General features: G+C 38.5%; 1 protein-coding gene across 15 annotated transcripts in view; it reads right to left on the bottom strand.

Annotated features, from left to right (window-relative positions):
* MAP2K5 (mitogen-activated protein kinase kinase 5) overlaps window positions 1-18,561 on the bottom strand; it is a 257,633-nt gene that overhangs the window by 238,017 nt on the left and 1,055 nt on the right. For all 15 annotated transcript variants that reach the window (XM_057488920.1, XM_036932271.2, XM_036932274.2 and 12 more), the window contains exon 2: window positions 13,201-13,249. In XM_057488920.1, coding sequence (XP_057344903.1) covers window positions 13,201-13,249 — 49 coding nt within the window. The remainder of the gene's footprint in view (window positions 1-13,200; window positions 13,250-18,561) is intronic.

The following is an 18,561-nucleotide window of genomic DNA, read 5'->3' as shown; positions in this document are numbered from 1 at the left end:
CCTCAGAAAATTCCAAAAGATTGACATCCTACCAACCAACTTTTCAGACCACAAAGGCATAAAACTAGAAATAAACTGTACAAAGAAAGCAAAGAGGCTCACAAACACATGGAGGCTTAACAACACGCTCCTAAATAATCAATGGATCAATGACCAAATCAAAATGGAGATCCAGCAATATATGGAAACAAATGACAACAACAACACTAAGCCCCAACTTCTGTGGGACACAGCAAAAGCAGTCTTAAGAGGAAAGTATATAGCAATCCAAGCATATTTAAAAAAGGAAGAGCAATCCCAAATGAATGGTCTAATGTCACAATTATCGAAATTGGAAAAAGAAGAACAGATGAGGCCTAAGGTCAGCAGAAGGAGGGACATAATAAAGATCAGAGAAGAAATAAATAAAATTGAGAAGAATAAAACAATAGCAAAAATCAATGAAACCAAGAGCTGGTTCTTCGAGAAAATAAACAAAATAGATAAGCCTCTAGCCAGACTTATTAAGAAGAAAAGAGAGTCAACACAAATCAACAGTATCAGAAACGAGAAAGGAAAAATCACGACGGACCCCACGGAAATGCAAAGAATTATTGGAGAATACTATGAAAACCTATATGCTAACAAGCTGGGAAACCTAGGAGAAATGGACAACTTCCTAGAAAAATATAACCTTCCAAGATTGACCCAGGAAGAAACAGAAAATCTAAACAGACCAATTACCAGCAACGAAATTGAAGCGGTAATCAAAAAACTACCAAAGAACAAAACCCCCGGGCCAGATGGATTTACCTCGGAATTTTATCAGACATACAGGGAAGACATAATACCCATTCTCCTTAAAGTTTTCCAAAAAATAGAGGAGGAGGGGATACTCCCAAACTCATTCTATGAAGCTAACATCACCCTAATACCAAAACCAGGCAAAGACCCCACCAAAAAAGAAAACTACAGACCAATATCCCTGATGAACGTAGATGCAAAAATACTCAACAAAATATTAGCAAACCGAATTCAAAAATACATCAAAAGGATCATACACCATGACCAAGTGGGATTCATCCCAGGGATGCAAGGATGGTACAACATTCGAAAGTCCATCAACATCATCCACCACATCAACAAAAAGAAAGACAAAAACCACATGATCATCTCCATAGATGCTGAAAAAGCATTTGACAAAGTTCAACATCCATTCATGTTAAAAACTCTCAGCAAAATGGGAATAGAGGGCAAGTACCTCAACATAATAAAGGCCATCTATGAGAAACCCACAGCCAACATTATATTGAACAGCGAGAAGCTGAAAGCATTTCCTCTGAGATCGGGAACTAGACAGGGATGCCCACTCTCTCCACTGTTATTTAACATAGTACTGGAGGTCCTAGCCATGGCAATCAGACAAAATAAAGAAATACAAGGAATCCAGATTGGTAAAGAAGAAGTTAAACTGTCAGTATTTGCAGATGACATGATACTGTACATAAAAAACCCTAAAGACTCCACCCCAAAACTACTAGAACTGATATCGGAATACAGCAAAGTTGCAGGATACAAAATCAACACACAGAAATCTGTGGCTTTCCTATATACTAACAATGAACCAACAGAAAGAGAAATCAGGAAAACAACTCCATTCACAATTGCATCAAAAAAAATAAAATACCTAGGAATAAACCTAACCAAAGAAGTGAAAGACTTATACTCTGAAAACTACAAGTCACTCTTAAGAGAAATTAAAGGGGACACTAACAGATGGAAACTCATCCCATGCTCGTGGCTAGGAAGAATTAATATCGTTAAAATGGCCATCCTGCCCAAAGCAATATACAGATTTGATGCAATCCCTATGAAACTACCAGCAACATTCTTCAGTGAACTGGAACAAATAATTCAAAAATTCATATGGAAACACCAAAGACCCCGAATAGCCAAAGCAATCCTGAGAAAGAAGAATAAAGTAGGGGGGATCTCACTCCCCAACTTCAAGCTCTACTATAAAGCCATAGTAATCAAGACAATTTGGTACTGGCACAAGAGCAGAGCCACAGACCAATGGAACAGACTAGAGAATCCAGACATTAACCCAGACATATATGGTCAATTAATATTTGATAAAGGAGCCATGGACATACAATGGCGAAATGACAGTCTCTTCAACAGGTGGTGCTGGCAAAACTGGACAGCTACATGTAGGAGAATGAAACTGGACCATTGTCTAACCCCATATACAAAAGTAAACTCAAAATGGATCAAAGACCTGAATGTAAGCCATGAAACCATTAAACTCTTGGAAGAAAACATAGGCGAAAACCTCTTAGACATAAACATGAGTGACCTCTTCTTGAACATATCTCCCCGAGCAAGGAAAACAACAGCAAAAATGAGTAAGTGGGACTATATTAAGCTGAAAAGCTTCTGTACAGCAAAAGACACCATCAATAGAACAAAAAGGATCCCTACAGTATGGGAGAATATATTTGAAAATGACACATCCGATAAAGGCTTGACGTCCAGAATATATAAGGAGCTCACACGCCTCAACAAACAAAAAACAAATAACCCAATTAAAAAATGGGCAGAGGAACTGAACAGACAGTTCTCCAAAAAAGAAATACAGATGGCCAACAGACACATGAAAAGATGCTCCACATCGCTAATTATCAGAGAAATGCAAATTAAAACTACAATGAGGTATCACCTCACACCAGTAAGGATGGCTGCCATCCAAAAGACAAACAACAACAAATGTTGGCGAGGCTGTGGAGAAAGGGGAACCCTCCTACACTGCTGGTGGGAATGTAAACTAGTTCAACCATTGTGGAAAGCAGTATGGAGGTACATCAAAATGCTCAAAACAGACTTACCATTTGACCCAGGAATTGCACTCCTAGGAATTTACCCTAAGAACGCAGCAATCAAGTTTGAGAAAGACAGATGCACCCCTATGTTTATTGCAGCACTATTTACAATAGCCAAGAATTGGAAGCAACCTAAATGTCCATCAATAGATGAATGGATAAAGAAGATGTGGTACATATACACAATGGAATACTACTCAGCCATAAGAAAAGGGCAAATCCAATCATTTGCAGCAACATGGATGGAGCTGGAGGGTATTATGCTCAGTGAAACAAGCCAAGTGGAGAAAGAGAAATACCAAATGATTTCACTTATCTGTGGAATATAAGAACAAAGGAAAAACTGAAGGAACAAAACAGCACCAGAATCACAGAACTCAAGAATGGACTAACAGGTACCAAAGGGAAAGGGACTGGGGAGGATGGGTGGGTAGGGAGGGATAAGGGGGGGAGAAGTAGGGGGGTATTAAGATTAACATGCATGGGGGGGTAGGAGAAAAGGGAGGGCTGTACAACACAGAGAAGGCAAGTAGTGATTCTACAACATTTTGCTATGCTGATGGACAGTGACTGTAAAGGGGTTTATAGGGGGGACCTGGTATAGGGGAGAGCCTAGTAAACATAATATTCGTCATGTAAGTGTAGATTAGTGATAGCAAAAACAAAGCAAAAAAAAAAAAAAAAAAGAAAGGGCAGTTCCTGTGTGGTAACCTCCAACGAGTTCTACACAAGGGTATAAAGGGCATATAAAAGTGTAGGCAAAGGGTCTGTTTGTGTTTATACAGAGGATCAAAGCCTAATTGGGCTACCCCGAAAATGAACTAAGATACGATATGAAAAAGAACTTCCAACATCTGCACTCTCTGGAAGACTCATGCCAGAAGATGATCATCAAAAAACCCCAACAAAGATCCACGCACTGCTACAGCTGTAGATGCACTCATCCCACCAGTTCCTGGACTTGCCATGGGAATGCGGAAGGAGATATCTAAGCTGGCCTGTGCATACAGTAAAACAACAAATTTGACTGGATCTATACTGTTGGAACTCAACCAAGAATTTGGAGAAGTGCAAATTGTAGCGCTCCAAAGTCTTACAACTACAGACTATTTACTGTTAAAAGAACATATGGCATGTGAACAGTGCCCAGGAATGGGTTGTTTTAATTTGTCTGATTTCTCTCAGACTGTTCAAGTTCAGTTGGACAATATCCACTATATCATAGATAAGTTTTCACAAATGCCTAAGGTGCCTTAATGGTTTTTTTGGTTTCACTGGAGATGGCTGGTAATTACAGATATGCTTTGGTTATGTAACTATACTCCTATTATATTAATGTGTGTGCGCAATTTAAGTAGTAGCTTAAAACCTATATATGCTGAAGTTACTCTACAAGAAGATATGTCAAAGAAATAATCAATCTTCCCATGTTTTCTTCCGCCTGCTACTTCTATAGCTTTTCTTCTTCCTTCCTAATTACAACCCTTAAATAGAATTCGTGCCTCATATCAAATTTACCGAGTATCATAACTCCTCCAAGTGGTAAAGATACCTCAAGACAAATGCTGGGCATAGAAGCCACAGGGCATAAATATGCAAAGAAGTAAAAAGCTAACCTTTTCAAACAATAAGGCTTCCCTCTCACTTACCAACTTCACATTTCCCTGTATGGCCCCGGAAGATGACTGGTTAGCCAGAGACGGGTAAGATTCCTCAAGGGAGGAACAACCTAAGACAGGCACAGTTGCAGGGGGGCCATCAGGTGAGAAATTGGGGATCAACAGAGGTGAGGCTTAGAACCTCAGCCCCCTGTTCTGAGAGAAATCTTCTGCATACGTGGATGTTTTATTGCCCTGGTCTAGCTTGGATTAACACATAGTCTACAGGCACACACCTGATCATCTACATCTGCTCTCTTACAACACTAAACTATGTTTTCTACCTTTATCTTGTATCTACCTACCACTTCAGCATTTTATTAAAAATAATAATAATAAAGAGAGAAATGTGGTATCCACATATAAATCAAGTATAAAAACCAAATGAGTATTCATATTTGAACTGTTTAGAGTTCATAATGCATGAGCAAAACCAAAAGATTCTGTGATGACTCCCCTTGTACTGTTCACTATGTAACTTATTCATTATGTAAGAATTTGTTCTCCATGTAAGAACTTGTTTGTTATGCCTCAGAAGATTGGAGACTGACGAAAATTAGGCTTGGGGTGGATTAATGATTGTGCATTGAGCATTGACTCCCCTATACAGAATTTTATTGTCGTTAACAACCATTTAATCAATAAATATGAGAGATGCCCTCACAAAAAAAAAAAAAAAAGGACAGACTTCCAATGGTAAAATAAATAAGTAACCGGGATGTAATGTATAGCATAAGGAATATAGTCAAGATATTGTAACAGCTTGGTAGGGTGATAGCTGGAACCTAGAATTATGTATATAAATGTTCTACCACTGTGTTGTACACTTGAAACTAATGTAATGTAATACTGTGCGTCAACTACCCCTCAATAAAAAATAATTAATTAAAAAAATAAATAAATAAATAAATAAATAAAATGGGATACAATGTAGTGGTTTTAACATTTCCACCCAAAATAATCTTCCAGGATTCTATTCAATGGGAAGTGAGTGTAAAATGGTCATGGTTGAAACATGGATGGAGCTAGAGGGTATTATGCTCAGTGAAATAAGTCAGGCAGAGAAAGACAAATATCAAAGATTTTCCTCATTTGTGGAGTATAACAATGAAGCAAAACTGAAGGAACAAAATAGCAGCAGACTCACAGACTCCAAAAAGGGACTACCAGTTACCAAACGGGAGGGGTGAGGAGGGAGGGAGAAGAGGATTGAGGGGTATAATGATTGGCACACATGGTGTGGGAGAGCCACGGGGAAGACAGTGTAGCACAGAGAAGACAAATAGGGACTCTGTGGCATCTTACTACACTGATGGACAGTGACTGTAATGGGGTATTGGGGGGACTCAATAATACGGGTGAATGTAGTAACCACATTGTTTTTCTTGTGAAACCTTCCTAAGAGTGTGTATCAATGATACCTTGATAAATAAATAAATAGAAATGGTCATGGTTGAAAGAAGATAGAAGTAAAATAAAAATTTATCCTATAATCATATTCTGTGAGCCAAAACTCAGATGCATGGCTTGATCAAGTGTAAAGATACTTATGCAAGGGTATAAAGGGCATATAAAAGTGTAGGCAAAGGGTCTGTTTGTGTTTATACAGAGGATCAAAGCCTAATTGGGCTACCCCGAAAATGAACTAAGATACGATATGAAAAAGAACTTCCAACATCTGCACCCTCTGGAAGACTCATGCCAGAAGATGATCATCAAAAAACCCCAACAAAGATCCACGCACTGCTACAGCTGTAGATGCACTCATCCCACCAGTTCCTGGACTTGCCATGGGAATGAAGAAGGAGATATCTAAGCTGGCCTGTGCATACAGTAAAACAACAAAATTGGACTGGATCTATACTGTTGGAACTCAACCAAGAATTTGGAGAAGTGTAAATTGTAGCGCTCCAAAGTCTTACAACTACAAACTATTTATTGTTAAAAGAACATATGGCATGTGAACAGTCCCCAGGAATGGGTTGTTTTAATTTGTCTGATTTCTCTCAGACTGTTCAAGTTCATTTGGACAATATCCACCATATCATAGATAAGTTTTCACAAATGCCTAAGGTGCCTAACTGGTTTTCTTGGTTTCACTGCAGATGGCTGGTAATTACAGATATGCTTTGGTTATGTAACTATACTCCTATTATGTTAATGTGTGTGTGCAATTTAAGTAGTAGCTTAAAACCTGTACATGCTGGTTACTGTACAAGAAGATATATCAAAGAAATAATCAATCTTCCCATGTTTTCTTCCGCCTGCTACTTCTATAGCTTTTCTTCTTCCTTCCTAATTACAACCCTTAAATAGAATTCGTGCCTCATATCAAATTTACCGAGTATCATAATTCTTCCAAGTGGTAAAGATACCTCAAGACAAATGCTGGGCATAGAAGCCACAGGGCATAAATATGCAAAGAAGTAAAAAGCTAACTTTTTCAAACAATAAGGCTTCTCTCTCACTTACCAACTTCACATTTCCCTGTATGGCCCCGGAAGATGACTGGTTAGCCAGAGACGGGTAAGATTCCTCAAGGGAGGAACAACCTAAGACAGGCACAGTCGCAGGGGGGCCATCAGGTGAGAAATTGGGGATCAACAGAGGTGAGGCTTAGAACCTCACCCCCCCTGTTCTGAGAGAAATCTTCTGCATACGTGGATGTTTTATTGCCCTGGTCTAGCTTGGATTAACACATAGTCTACAGGCACACACCTGATCATCTACATGTGCTCTCTTACAACACTAAACTATGTTTTCTACCTTTATCTTGTATCTACCTACCACTTCAGCATTTTATTAAAAATAATAATAATAAAGAGAGAAATGTGGTATCCACATATAAATCAAGTATAAAAACCAAATGAGTATTCATATTTGAACTGACTGTTTATAGTTCATAATGCATGAGCAAAACCGAAAGTTTCTGTGATGACTGCCCTTGTACTGTTCACTATGTAACTTATTCATTATGTAAGAATTTGTTCTACATGTAAAAACTTGTTTGTTATGCCTCAGAAGATTGGAGACTGACAAAAATTAGGCTTGGGGTGGAATAATGATTGTGCATTGAGCATTGACTCCCCTATACAGAATTTTATTGTCGTTAACAACCATTTGATCAATATGAGAGATGCCCTCACAAAAAAAAAAAAAAAAAGGACAGACTTCCAATGGTAAAATAAATTAGTAACCGGGATGTAATGTATAGCATAAGGAATATAGTCAAGATATTGTAACAGCCTGGTAGGGTGATAGCTGGAACCTAGAATTATGTATATAAATGTTCTACCACTGTGTTGTACACTTGAAACTCATGTAATGTAATACTGTGTGTCAACTACCCTTCAATAAAAAATAATTATTAAAAATAAAAAAAAAATAAAAAAAAAATAAAAAAATAAAAAAATAAAAAAATAAAAAAAAAAAAAAAGATACTTATGAAGGCTATGGACCAAAATATGTCAAGTCAGAGTGTCATGGAAAAGAGGGCCATATGTTATTTACAGGTAGAAGTCAGCATTTGTCTATATAGACTTGAAATGCATCTTTCAAGTCACCATAAGGTTTTCTTGTCCAGCAACACCAGCCCAATAGTCATCTTACAGCAGTAACTTACCTAGAGACAATTCAGACAGGAACACATGTGACCGATACACACACAGGAAACTCCTTAGTGGGCACCGTTGATTTTCATCACCTTATATGTTGGTGTACTCATTAATCTGTTAATGAAACTGTGAGAAGCAGCAGGGGTTTGGGGGCCTATATGAATGTCTAGCTCTTACAGCATACATAGGGCACATACATGCAGACATAAACATTTTTTATGGTTATGGAATTTAGCTTCATCTCAGAAGTGTTCTCACGTCTGGGAAAAGACAAATTATTCAGTAACTGGTATGGAGTCAACTGGTCTGTCTGCTTGAAAAATAAAGTTGGATTCCCCACCTAACTCCTTCTTTCACCAAAATAAACTGAAAATGGTACAATTACAAAAAAAAAATCCTTCTGGCCTTTGTAATAAAAATGCACACTGTTTACCAAAACAACAAACCACACTCTAACACACCTATAAACATACATATTTATGTACATACCCAATGTGTGTGTGCATGTTTACCTCCAGTAAAGGAGAAAAGAAAAGAATATGGATGAATGTTTTTTCAATACCCTCCAATGTAGGAGACTCTTCTAAGCACAATGACATAAATCCATAAGACACACACAGGAAAATATGATAAATCTAACCATGTCAAAACTTTAAACTTCTGCATGGAAAAAAAAAAAGAGAAAGAAAGACTACAACAAGCTGAAAGGAAAGCAGGAGATCAAACGAAAATATTTATAACGTATAGGGCAAAAGGCCAATATTCTTACTATTGGAAATCTCTTAAATCAATTAGAAAAAGATAAATAACCTAATAGAAAAATGAGCGAAAGTGACAAGTAGGTCACAGAAATGAAATACAAAATGACCAAAATATAAATGAGAAGATGCTCAAGCTCATTTGTAACTGGAGGAAAAAATAATAATAATCTTTGTCACCTATCAAACTGACATTTACTAAAAAAGTCTGCTAATTAAAAAAATACCCAGAGTTGGTGAGGGCAGGGAAAAATGGCATTCTCAAACACTGTTGGTGGGAGGGTAAACTGGTTCAACCCTTTGGCAGCAACATGGTAATAGCTATTAAAATGTAAAATAGGGGTATTTTTGTCCCAGTAGTTCCAACTCCAGGGAATTTATCCTACAATATATTTCCACAATGTGGAAAGATTTAAGACAATGCTGTTAACTGCAGCTTTTGGTCCTAATACCAAAAAACTGGTAACAAACTTAAAACTGGTCCATCAATAGGTTCAATAAATTAAGCCTAGCCATAAAATTTAGAAGAATGTAGTCACCCAAAAGAATGATGTTGATTTGTGCACACTGTACACCACTACTAAGTAGGGGCTGGGGAAACTAGCTGTGGTATAGTATATATTATGTAGGAAGAAAACATCTGTAAGGAAAAAGAAGAAATTGTTAACAGCAAAATTCTGTGAAGACACTGAAGAAATTGTTAATAGTGAATAGGGGAAATGGGGACTTTTTATTTTTATGCTGCTTAAATTTTTTTAAAAGATCATCTGTAGTGTCACAATTTAAAAAAAAATCAATCACTAGATAGGGAAAAGTGCTCTCGTTTGTGCTCTAGTTATAAGGCAGAAAGGACCTAAATGAGGTAAGAAGAGTAGAGGTTTAAGGCCATCAGTCCAAGAGGTGAAGTTAGCACAAATGGACCTCCCTCCCCTCATCCAGCCCTAATCACCTTGGAAACACTATTCCCAGGAACAGAAATCAGAAAAAATAGAGCACTGCAGATCTTTGCCCCTTGGGACAGGGTGCCCAGTCAAGTGCCGGAATTTGATTTGGAGCCTGAATTGTCCACCTCCAACCATTTATAGACTGTGCCTTAGCAACAGCACAAATAATGGAAAAAAGCAAATTACTTACTTAGCTTTAGGTCACGTGAATTTTCTAATTTTTATTTGAATATGAACACATATAACATTTCAACAAGGGTTGTTATGTGGCAATAAGCCAAGTACTAAGACGAGAACAAGAGTGAAATAAAACATAGACCTGTCACCAAGACGTAAGAAATCTAGTGAGGAAGGGAAACATGCACTCATCCAACCAGAGGGCAGGCCCAACGGGTTACCTGCTCAAGTAAAGGTGCACAGACAGATTGACCACATCTGGAGGATCAGAGGTTTGTCCGAAGAGATGGCATTTCTCAGAACTGAAGAACTATCTTTCCCCTCTTCCACTTACTCAACTCTCTTTTTTTCTCTACATTGACGTAAAACAGGTAAATTTGATGGTGCCCTTTCTTTTGTTGCCTCATGTCACTAAATATAATACCATGTTTTGTATAAAAAATCAATTAGTGTTAGGTATACCTTTCAGTATTAAATATATTACCATAAATACACCTTTGATTAAACTTTTATTTACTCAGGAGTTGTTTATCATACCTACAACTACTGAAATAGCTAAAAATGTCAGTAAACAAACTTATTAACTGCATCTTTCCAACTATTCCTTATACACAAATTTATTAACTCAGATCTTTGGTTCAGAAAATAAGGTCACCCTAAAGCAATCACTAAGTAAGCCAGCCTAGGATTTTAAGTCTTAAAAGTATATGGTAATCTAAGCAAAAGAAACAAAGGACTGCCATTATTTTGTCTTTATGTGTTTCTGTTTTTATTTTTTTCACCTAAAACTGGTCCAGAAACAGATATAGAGCTGCTGCCTTTGTGTGGGGAAAAGAAGGAGTAAGATCTAAGAACTTAAACCTAGAAGTTCAAACATTTATTCTGTTAGTGCTAGGTACACTTCTCAGTATTAAATATATTGCCATAAATATTTCTTTGATTAAAGTTTTATTTATTCAGAAGATGTTTCATCATAACCATAAACCATAAACCCATCAACCACATAAACCATACTTAATACACTTAACAGGCTTTCAATATACTTGGTTATAAAGAATGCAAGTTTTACAGCCAAAAAGTACTGTGTGAATCTGCGCTCCACGACTTCCTAGCTAATCACTTTTGGCAATCGTTTCATGTATCTGAGCTTCAGTTGCCTCACAGGTTTAATTTTCCTACTTCACAGAGTTGTAAAGATTAGCAACTATCTAGGTAAATCATCCAGCACATTGCCTGGCACAGAGCAGACCACCAATAAGTGATAGCTAAAGCCATCAGTATTATTATTACTATGAACCCTAATTTTGGAAGCCAATGGGACACAGGTACATTGAGCCACTTTGGGGAACCCAGGAAGCAAGAGCAGAGTACAAAACAGGCTTCTTTTTTGCCACACTTACGAACAATCAGAATAGAAGATTTCAAGAATTATGACAAGTCTCAGAACAAGTCTTAATAGTGGTTAAGGTTGCAGTAGTACTTCTGCAGTCTACTCCAGAAAGTTTACTTTATCACTTACTAGCTGTGAGACTCTGAGTTGCTTAGAGATGTCTTTTGCTCAACTAAAACAGAGCTAATGACAGTCCTTCAAAGTACTTTGTGGGGACCTTATGAAGATTAAATTAAATGAGATAAACTATGGAACGCTCTTAGCACAGCACCTGACAACAGTAAGTATGCCAAATGTGAACTACCAGACTGCCATGACATCCCTGGCACCCCAAGGAGTAACCCAAGGGGTCTGAAGAGCTTACAACACTAATATGTACTTCAGATATATGTATTAACTTTCAACAGTACAGAGTCCAGTATCGTTAATAAAACACGAATTTTTTTGAGGGTTCTACTCAAGTAGTTTTAAAAGCATGTAATGGCTGTTGAAAAATACTGAAACAATGGAGAAATATATAAAGTAAAAAAGTGTGCTCATTCAGCGAACCATTTCTCCACTCCAGCCCTCAGGTCCACTTTGCAGGGGAAGCCCCCGGAAAGCATCGTAATGGGTACTCTTCACACCCTTGTCTTTCAATACATGCATGAAGTTGGGAGGAAGTGGGATTAGATATTTTACAAAACGGGATCATACCATACATATTATTTGTTGATTCAGCAATGTCAATGCACAAAATTCTAGCTCATTCTTTTTAGATGCTGTTTAATACTTCAGATTATGGATAAATAATTTATTAATCCACTATTGTAGTTATTTAGCTTACTTCAAATTTTTTGTTGCTACTAAAAATAATTCTATAATGAACACTTTGTTTGAAGGGTATTCAACACGTGTAGGTATTTCTGTTGGACAGCTTCCTAAAAGGAAATCTGCCAAATCAAAGGTTTTACACATTTTATATTTTGTTAGTACTGCCAAACTGTCCTCCATAAATAAAAGAAAGGATATTGTACTCTGTTATTAACCACTTGCTTAGAAAAACACAAACAAAAGTATACCATCATGTGGAAAAACCATACATTTCATACAGGGAAAAGTGGCCCTCATCTTCAAAAAAAAAGGTAAGAACCACAGTCACAAATCCTTATTTTATCCTTCACAACACTATGGCGCCTGTACTACTGAGCAAACTCTCATACACTTATCTTAACATTACTCAGACCCCGACCTCCCCTGCAACGACCTGGCTCAGATAAAAACCAGTTTTCTAGTACACCCTGGTCCCAAGCCAAAAGGTTTGGTGGGGAGGGGGGTGCATCTGGCCGAAGGACTTAAGACCTGAAGTGATGCTATCATCATCATGCAGCACCCATGCCAAGTACTACAAAAACAGAATTATTCCATGTAAATGCTCACTTGAAAGCACTACTCTGTTGCTGTTTTGAAGCAGCAATGGATTAAACCTCTTAATCAATAATCACTGGCCTACAGGTAGTTTACACGTTTCCTTTTGTCCCACAATATTATTACAGTGAGGAGCAAGAGCAGATAAAGGTCATGTTGGTAATTAAGACTGTATTATAGAAATATGCACACCCAAGATATGATTAAATAAGAAAATATTACTGGGTTCAGTATCATCATTAAACTTGCATTAATTTATGAATATTTAAATGTACCATATGATGATCATAAATAATCTTTTTTGTCAGTTTCTAAAGTAATGCAACCCATAAACCCTTTGAAAAATTACTGCAGAAAGACACAGTCAACTAAGTATACAAGCCAGACTTACATTCAAATGCCGTGGTTGTTGCTTCGGGCAGAACCTGGCCTATCACATCCTAAACAAAGAAAGAATAAAGAAACACAATTAGCCATCTTTTTTATTGCTAACATGTGGCAAATCCTAGAGGAAATATGAGAACCTGGGAGAGGTTTTTGAAATGTTGGCATAAACTATAAAAACATCAGCTCATAATCACACTTAGCCCAGCAATGTAAACCTAGAATTTAAATCTCTATTCCAGGGAGGAAAATCTTTACAAAGTCTTTCTACTCTATATTAATAACATAATCTTCCACTCTGGATTCAACAGTGATACAAATGCACTGTTGTGTAATTACAAAAAAGACACAACAACTGGGTTCTTCGACGGACGGGCGGCTGTGGAATGCACTGCCAGTAGAAAGGATAAAGGGTTTGGGAGTCAGACTGGCGTGGGCTTAAATCTCAGCTGTGCATTTACTAGGTGTGTGACTGGGAACAAATTTACTTAACCTCTCTGAGCCTCAATTTGATTATCCTCCAATATGGGTCTAGTAATACTTACAGATGTAATGGAAAAATTAAATTAGATAATGTAACAAATATAAACTAGCCTAGCATATTGTAGATACTTGACAAATGTAGTTCCTAATCTGTACCTAGCAAAAAACAAGCTCCCATGATGATGATGATGATGATATAAATCTATAATGCTACCTTTAATACAAACAATTTTTATCAACGTTTACTCTTAAGCAACTGGAAAACATTTAATGATACTGGAATAGAGTTAATCCAGCCTATGAAAAAGATTTTAAAAGTGCATATAATCTGACATCAGTGTTTAAATGAACTTAGAAAATTCTTAACACTTGAAAACCCACAGAGACAGCTTAACTGGAGGCACAGAACACCTTCGAGAAATAGTTCTGGGAAAAGTGACCCTCCATTACGTCCACCCCAACCCAAATGGCCTGCAAACCTCATTGCTCTCAGGGAGCTCCGTCACAACATCCCTCCTGGGTGCTGCCAAGACTGGCACCTGGCAGCCGGCTCACAACGCCGCCTGCAGTATTTCTCAGCAGGAGGCCCACAGCCCTTCCATGCAGGGGGGCACTTAGAGTGGAGGCTGCAACTTCCTTCTAAAGGCAGTTTTTTAGAAGCTTGTGCTGCAGTGGAAATTTGCATAATAGCCTTGCCTCTACAGTGTTTTTTTTGGTTTTTATTTTTTCAAAAATAAATCTGTGCATATCAAATTGATCAAGGGGAACTATCTTAGGCAACCCTCACTCATCAGAGCCAAGATTATTTTTCCTTCTGACTGTAAGCAAATGAAACATCAACCGGGAGGAAGTATTTGTAAAAAAATTTTAGTGTTATAAAAATTCTTTCTACACACTTGTAGGTAGACAAGGTAAGTGGAAACTAGAACAAGTATGGAATAAACTCATATAATCCAGGTGACCGGTATAAAGCCTAAGCATATGGACTGGAGCCAAACTGCTATGGTTGGACCATGGGTCTCTGTTGCTTGGTAGCTGAATGATCAATCTCTGTGCCTGTTTTCCCGCTGTGTAAAATGAGACCATAACTGTACCTACCTCGTAGGGCTAAACTGAGTTCGTATTTGTAAAGTGCTTAGAAAAACGTCTAGCACATAGTAAGTGCCACATTAGTATCTGTTAAATACATAAAACCAGTCACTGATTACTGGAACATTATAAAGCATATCTCATAATGAAACCCCAAGCATCTAGCAATCAGTGGAGGATGGTCATTCCTTCACTTTTACATCATCCTCCCACAGCATCTATTGAGGACCGTTTCTAGCTAGTATTGATTGGTAAATAAACAAACAGAAAAGGAGTGGGGCCTCCACCCCAATCCTCCAAGTCTAGGTTATCACTGGTGACTTCCAGGGAACTCAGATCACTTCAGTCTTGAGATGTGAACTCTACAGCATTTAGCAAACTAATTTAGGATCGTTCCTACTTAGGAACAGCAGACCCCATCAAACAGCCACTTCTGGTAACTAGCTAAAACTCCTGCTGGGCAGCAACAGCATTCTTTGTCCATCAACATAAACAAGGGCCACAGAGACTCTACATCTTAATGTGGGGAAAAAGAGAAAGAAAAAACGAACTTGTTCATGAGAATCATGGGGATACAACAACCATCTTGTTTTGCTAAAGCAAATAAAGTGGGACTATCATAATGGCAATGGGGCAAAAAGTATACAAATTAGTCAATATATACTGGTCATTTCTAAGCAGCGCACGTTTAATGATTTTGATGTTTATCTTTCAGTTTTGTTTTAAGTGATGTATTTCAAAGCAACCCTATCTTATTCTCAATGTAATATTTACCTAACCTAAAAAAGGTTCAAAATAAAACAAGTTTATGTATCTTGATGGTGATAATTTTTTGACCCTTTTCTTCTTCTTGCTTTTAATAAATCAGCCAAACATCAGACAGACCAAAATCCTGAAGCATCGACAGCATGCCAGGAGCCTAGGCTCTAGAAGGGTAAGATCTAGGAAGATTATAATCTGGTCCCAGAGATAACGAGAAACTTAAAAGACAAACAATACAGAGGACTTACAGTATGATAAGAGCCAAATAAAAGACATAAATGACAAATAGTATTTGCTAATGCAAGAGGCAGGAAAAAGCCACAAGCTCAGTTTAGACCAATTTTACAGATGAGGGGAAATCTGAGCTGGGACTTGGGAGACAGAATTTAAACAAGAGGGAAAGGGGTACATTTTTTCTTACCACTGACTGAGCTCTCCTGCATAATTTTCCCCCAACTGGAGACTACGTCTGCAAGAAGAGGGGAAATACAGAAAGCTGAAAAACAGATAACCCAAGCGCCTCTGCCCTTGAGGACCAGCTAGGCCTACCTCACACTGCAGCCATCAGTCCCTAATTATTCAGTCAAAGCACCAGCCCAGAGAGGCTGAGTAACTCGCTCCGGGTCTTCCAGCTGTTTGATGGAGCTGTGACTGGAGCCCTCAACTACTGCCTCTGGGTCCAAAACACTATCGGTTACAGTTGACTTGGTGACTCCCAACTGCAACTGGCTTCCATGTCTGGTTCCACCAAAACCTAGCTGGGTGGCTTCAGCGTTTTCCCCTTCCAGGGTTTATGTTGCCTCATTTGAAAACTGGGGTGAGGAGAGTTATATTAGGTGAAGCGGAGGCATCCAAATTTCAATTGGCTTTAAATTTTAAGATTCCAGGCCACAGATGCTGATGTTTCTGTTGGACTCTGCCAATTTCTTGATGAAGAAATGAGGTGACCCTGGAGAAGAGATGGCAGGAGTCCTCCCGTACCTGGACTTGCAGAACTTGCTAGAAGAAGCACTAGGATTAGCACAACACCCATTGCCATGAGCCTTTTTTCAGGCTTTCCTGACAAAACATGCTCTACCTGGGCTTACCTGAGCATGCACGTGTCAGGACACAAAGCACACGGAGCTCTAGATGGTAGGACCATTTGTGCCAAGGCTACTTTTAAGGCCAGGCAGCCTTGAGCCAAAGTATAACTGAGAGATGCCTGGGAAACAGAAAAACCAGGCCCTCTCTTATGCTATAAAAATGATACTCACAGAGCACTTACTATGTTTCTGATTGTTCTAAGTGCTTTATATGTATCAATTCTTCCCCACAACTCTATGAGGTAGACACTATTTTTATCCACTACCCCAGTTTTTTTTGTGTTTTTTTTTTTATTTACAGATGAAGAAACTGAGACACGGAACACACTTCCCCAAGTGAGTATAGCAGGGCTTGCAATTTAAACCCAGGCAGTGCAGCCCCAGAGTTTGTGTTTTAAATCTACTTTAAATATTACCTTCTGTTATCTCACATGAGTAAAGTGAAAGAAAGCTCATGTCTTTCTCATCACAGACATTTAATGTTCACAGGTTTTAGAGGCAGGTGTCATTATCCCTGTTTTACAAGTAAGGAAACTGAGGCTCAGAGACGTAGAGTAACTTGCCCATTTAGTGGGACTGCTTGCACATTTCTTCGATACAAAACCTAGTATGTTGTCCACAAAGCTATAACTGCATGCATCCTCTTTAAGCTCCCTCATTAAACAGTATTTCAGGGTCCTATGAAGCACCAGAAACAGAGGGAAACAGAGATACCCACCTCTTCCAAAAGCTTACCACTGAGTGGAGGAGATAGACAAAATTATGACAAAACTTGTCTGCTTTTCCAGAATGAAGTTGTGGGAACAGAGAAAAGGGTCACATAACCAAAACTAACTTGGAGGAAAAGTGAAGCTGGGTTGGTAGCAGTTGACCAGCTGAAGAAAGGGGCCAAGTGGAGACAGCCTGGGCACCTGGGAGAGCTCAAGGTTAATTCTATATTCCTGGTGCACAGTATGCTCATTACCCAACGGGGCATGGTGAGAGCTGAAGCTGGGGCCAGGCAGGCACAAGCCAATCAAGAAGACCCAGGGAACCATGCTAAGGAGTGTGGCCTTTGTCATGAGAGGAAATCTATGTACATGTGACAATGTGGAGAACTCCAGAAGCAAAGAGAAGGATGGCATTTGGGTACAAGATTGGAGGCTGCTGGCTCTTGCTAGCCCTCCACATCTGAACATCTGTAATGGTCTGGGTGGTCAGTAACATCCAGAACTCAAAGTGAAGTACAGGAATCAAATTTTGATTGAGTAACCTATGACAATCAAAAATCACATCACAGATCTCCCACCTACCAGGAACCTTCACCCAGCCCCACTACATCTTGCAGCTAAGTTTCACTATCAATCTGGTACCTGTAGCATCGTTCTGGGTAGTCCGTTCTGCCTTTGATACCTCAATTATTCAATTTATAAAATGGGCATGATGCACTCTATCTCAAACGTATGTTAAAATATGAGGAGTGGCACTGTAGCATGTAGGAAAAAAAATACTAAGTAAAAGTAAAGAAATCTGAGTTCTGATACTGATTCTCCCACTCAGGAGCAACATGGTTTTGGAAAGGCCATTTCACCTCATTGCACCTCAGTAACTACCTGCAAAAATGGGCTTCCCAGGTCACCTGCAAGGTTATACTAGGCTCTTCTTACATTCTATGATTTTATTTGAACTACATTCTGAGTAAGTAATTACACATCATTGATTCTAAGATGCGCATTTCCCCCTTATTTTACTGTCTCTGAAATTGGGCTATTTTTGCATAATGTGTGGTGTGTCAGTTTCATGGGCAGCATTTTCTCTTTCTTAGTGGTACATAAAATATTATCTTAAAACCAATGACACCTTAGGTTTGCTGAAACATGGTCAGTTAAAGTTGCCTTGTTTCCCTTTCTCCAGTAGACACCAAGTTCAGGGAACTCAGACAGACATGACTGGAATACGGCCAGGGACTT

This window comes from Manis pentadactyla, chromosome 11 (assembly GCF_030020395.1).
Source record: "Manis pentadactyla isolate mManPen7 chromosome 11, mManPen7.hap1, whole genome shotgun sequence".
Lineage (NCBI taxonomy): Eukaryota > Metazoa > Chordata > Mammalia > Pholidota > Manidae > Manis > Manis pentadactyla.
This window is presented reverse-complemented; position numbering and strand designations above follow the sequence as displayed.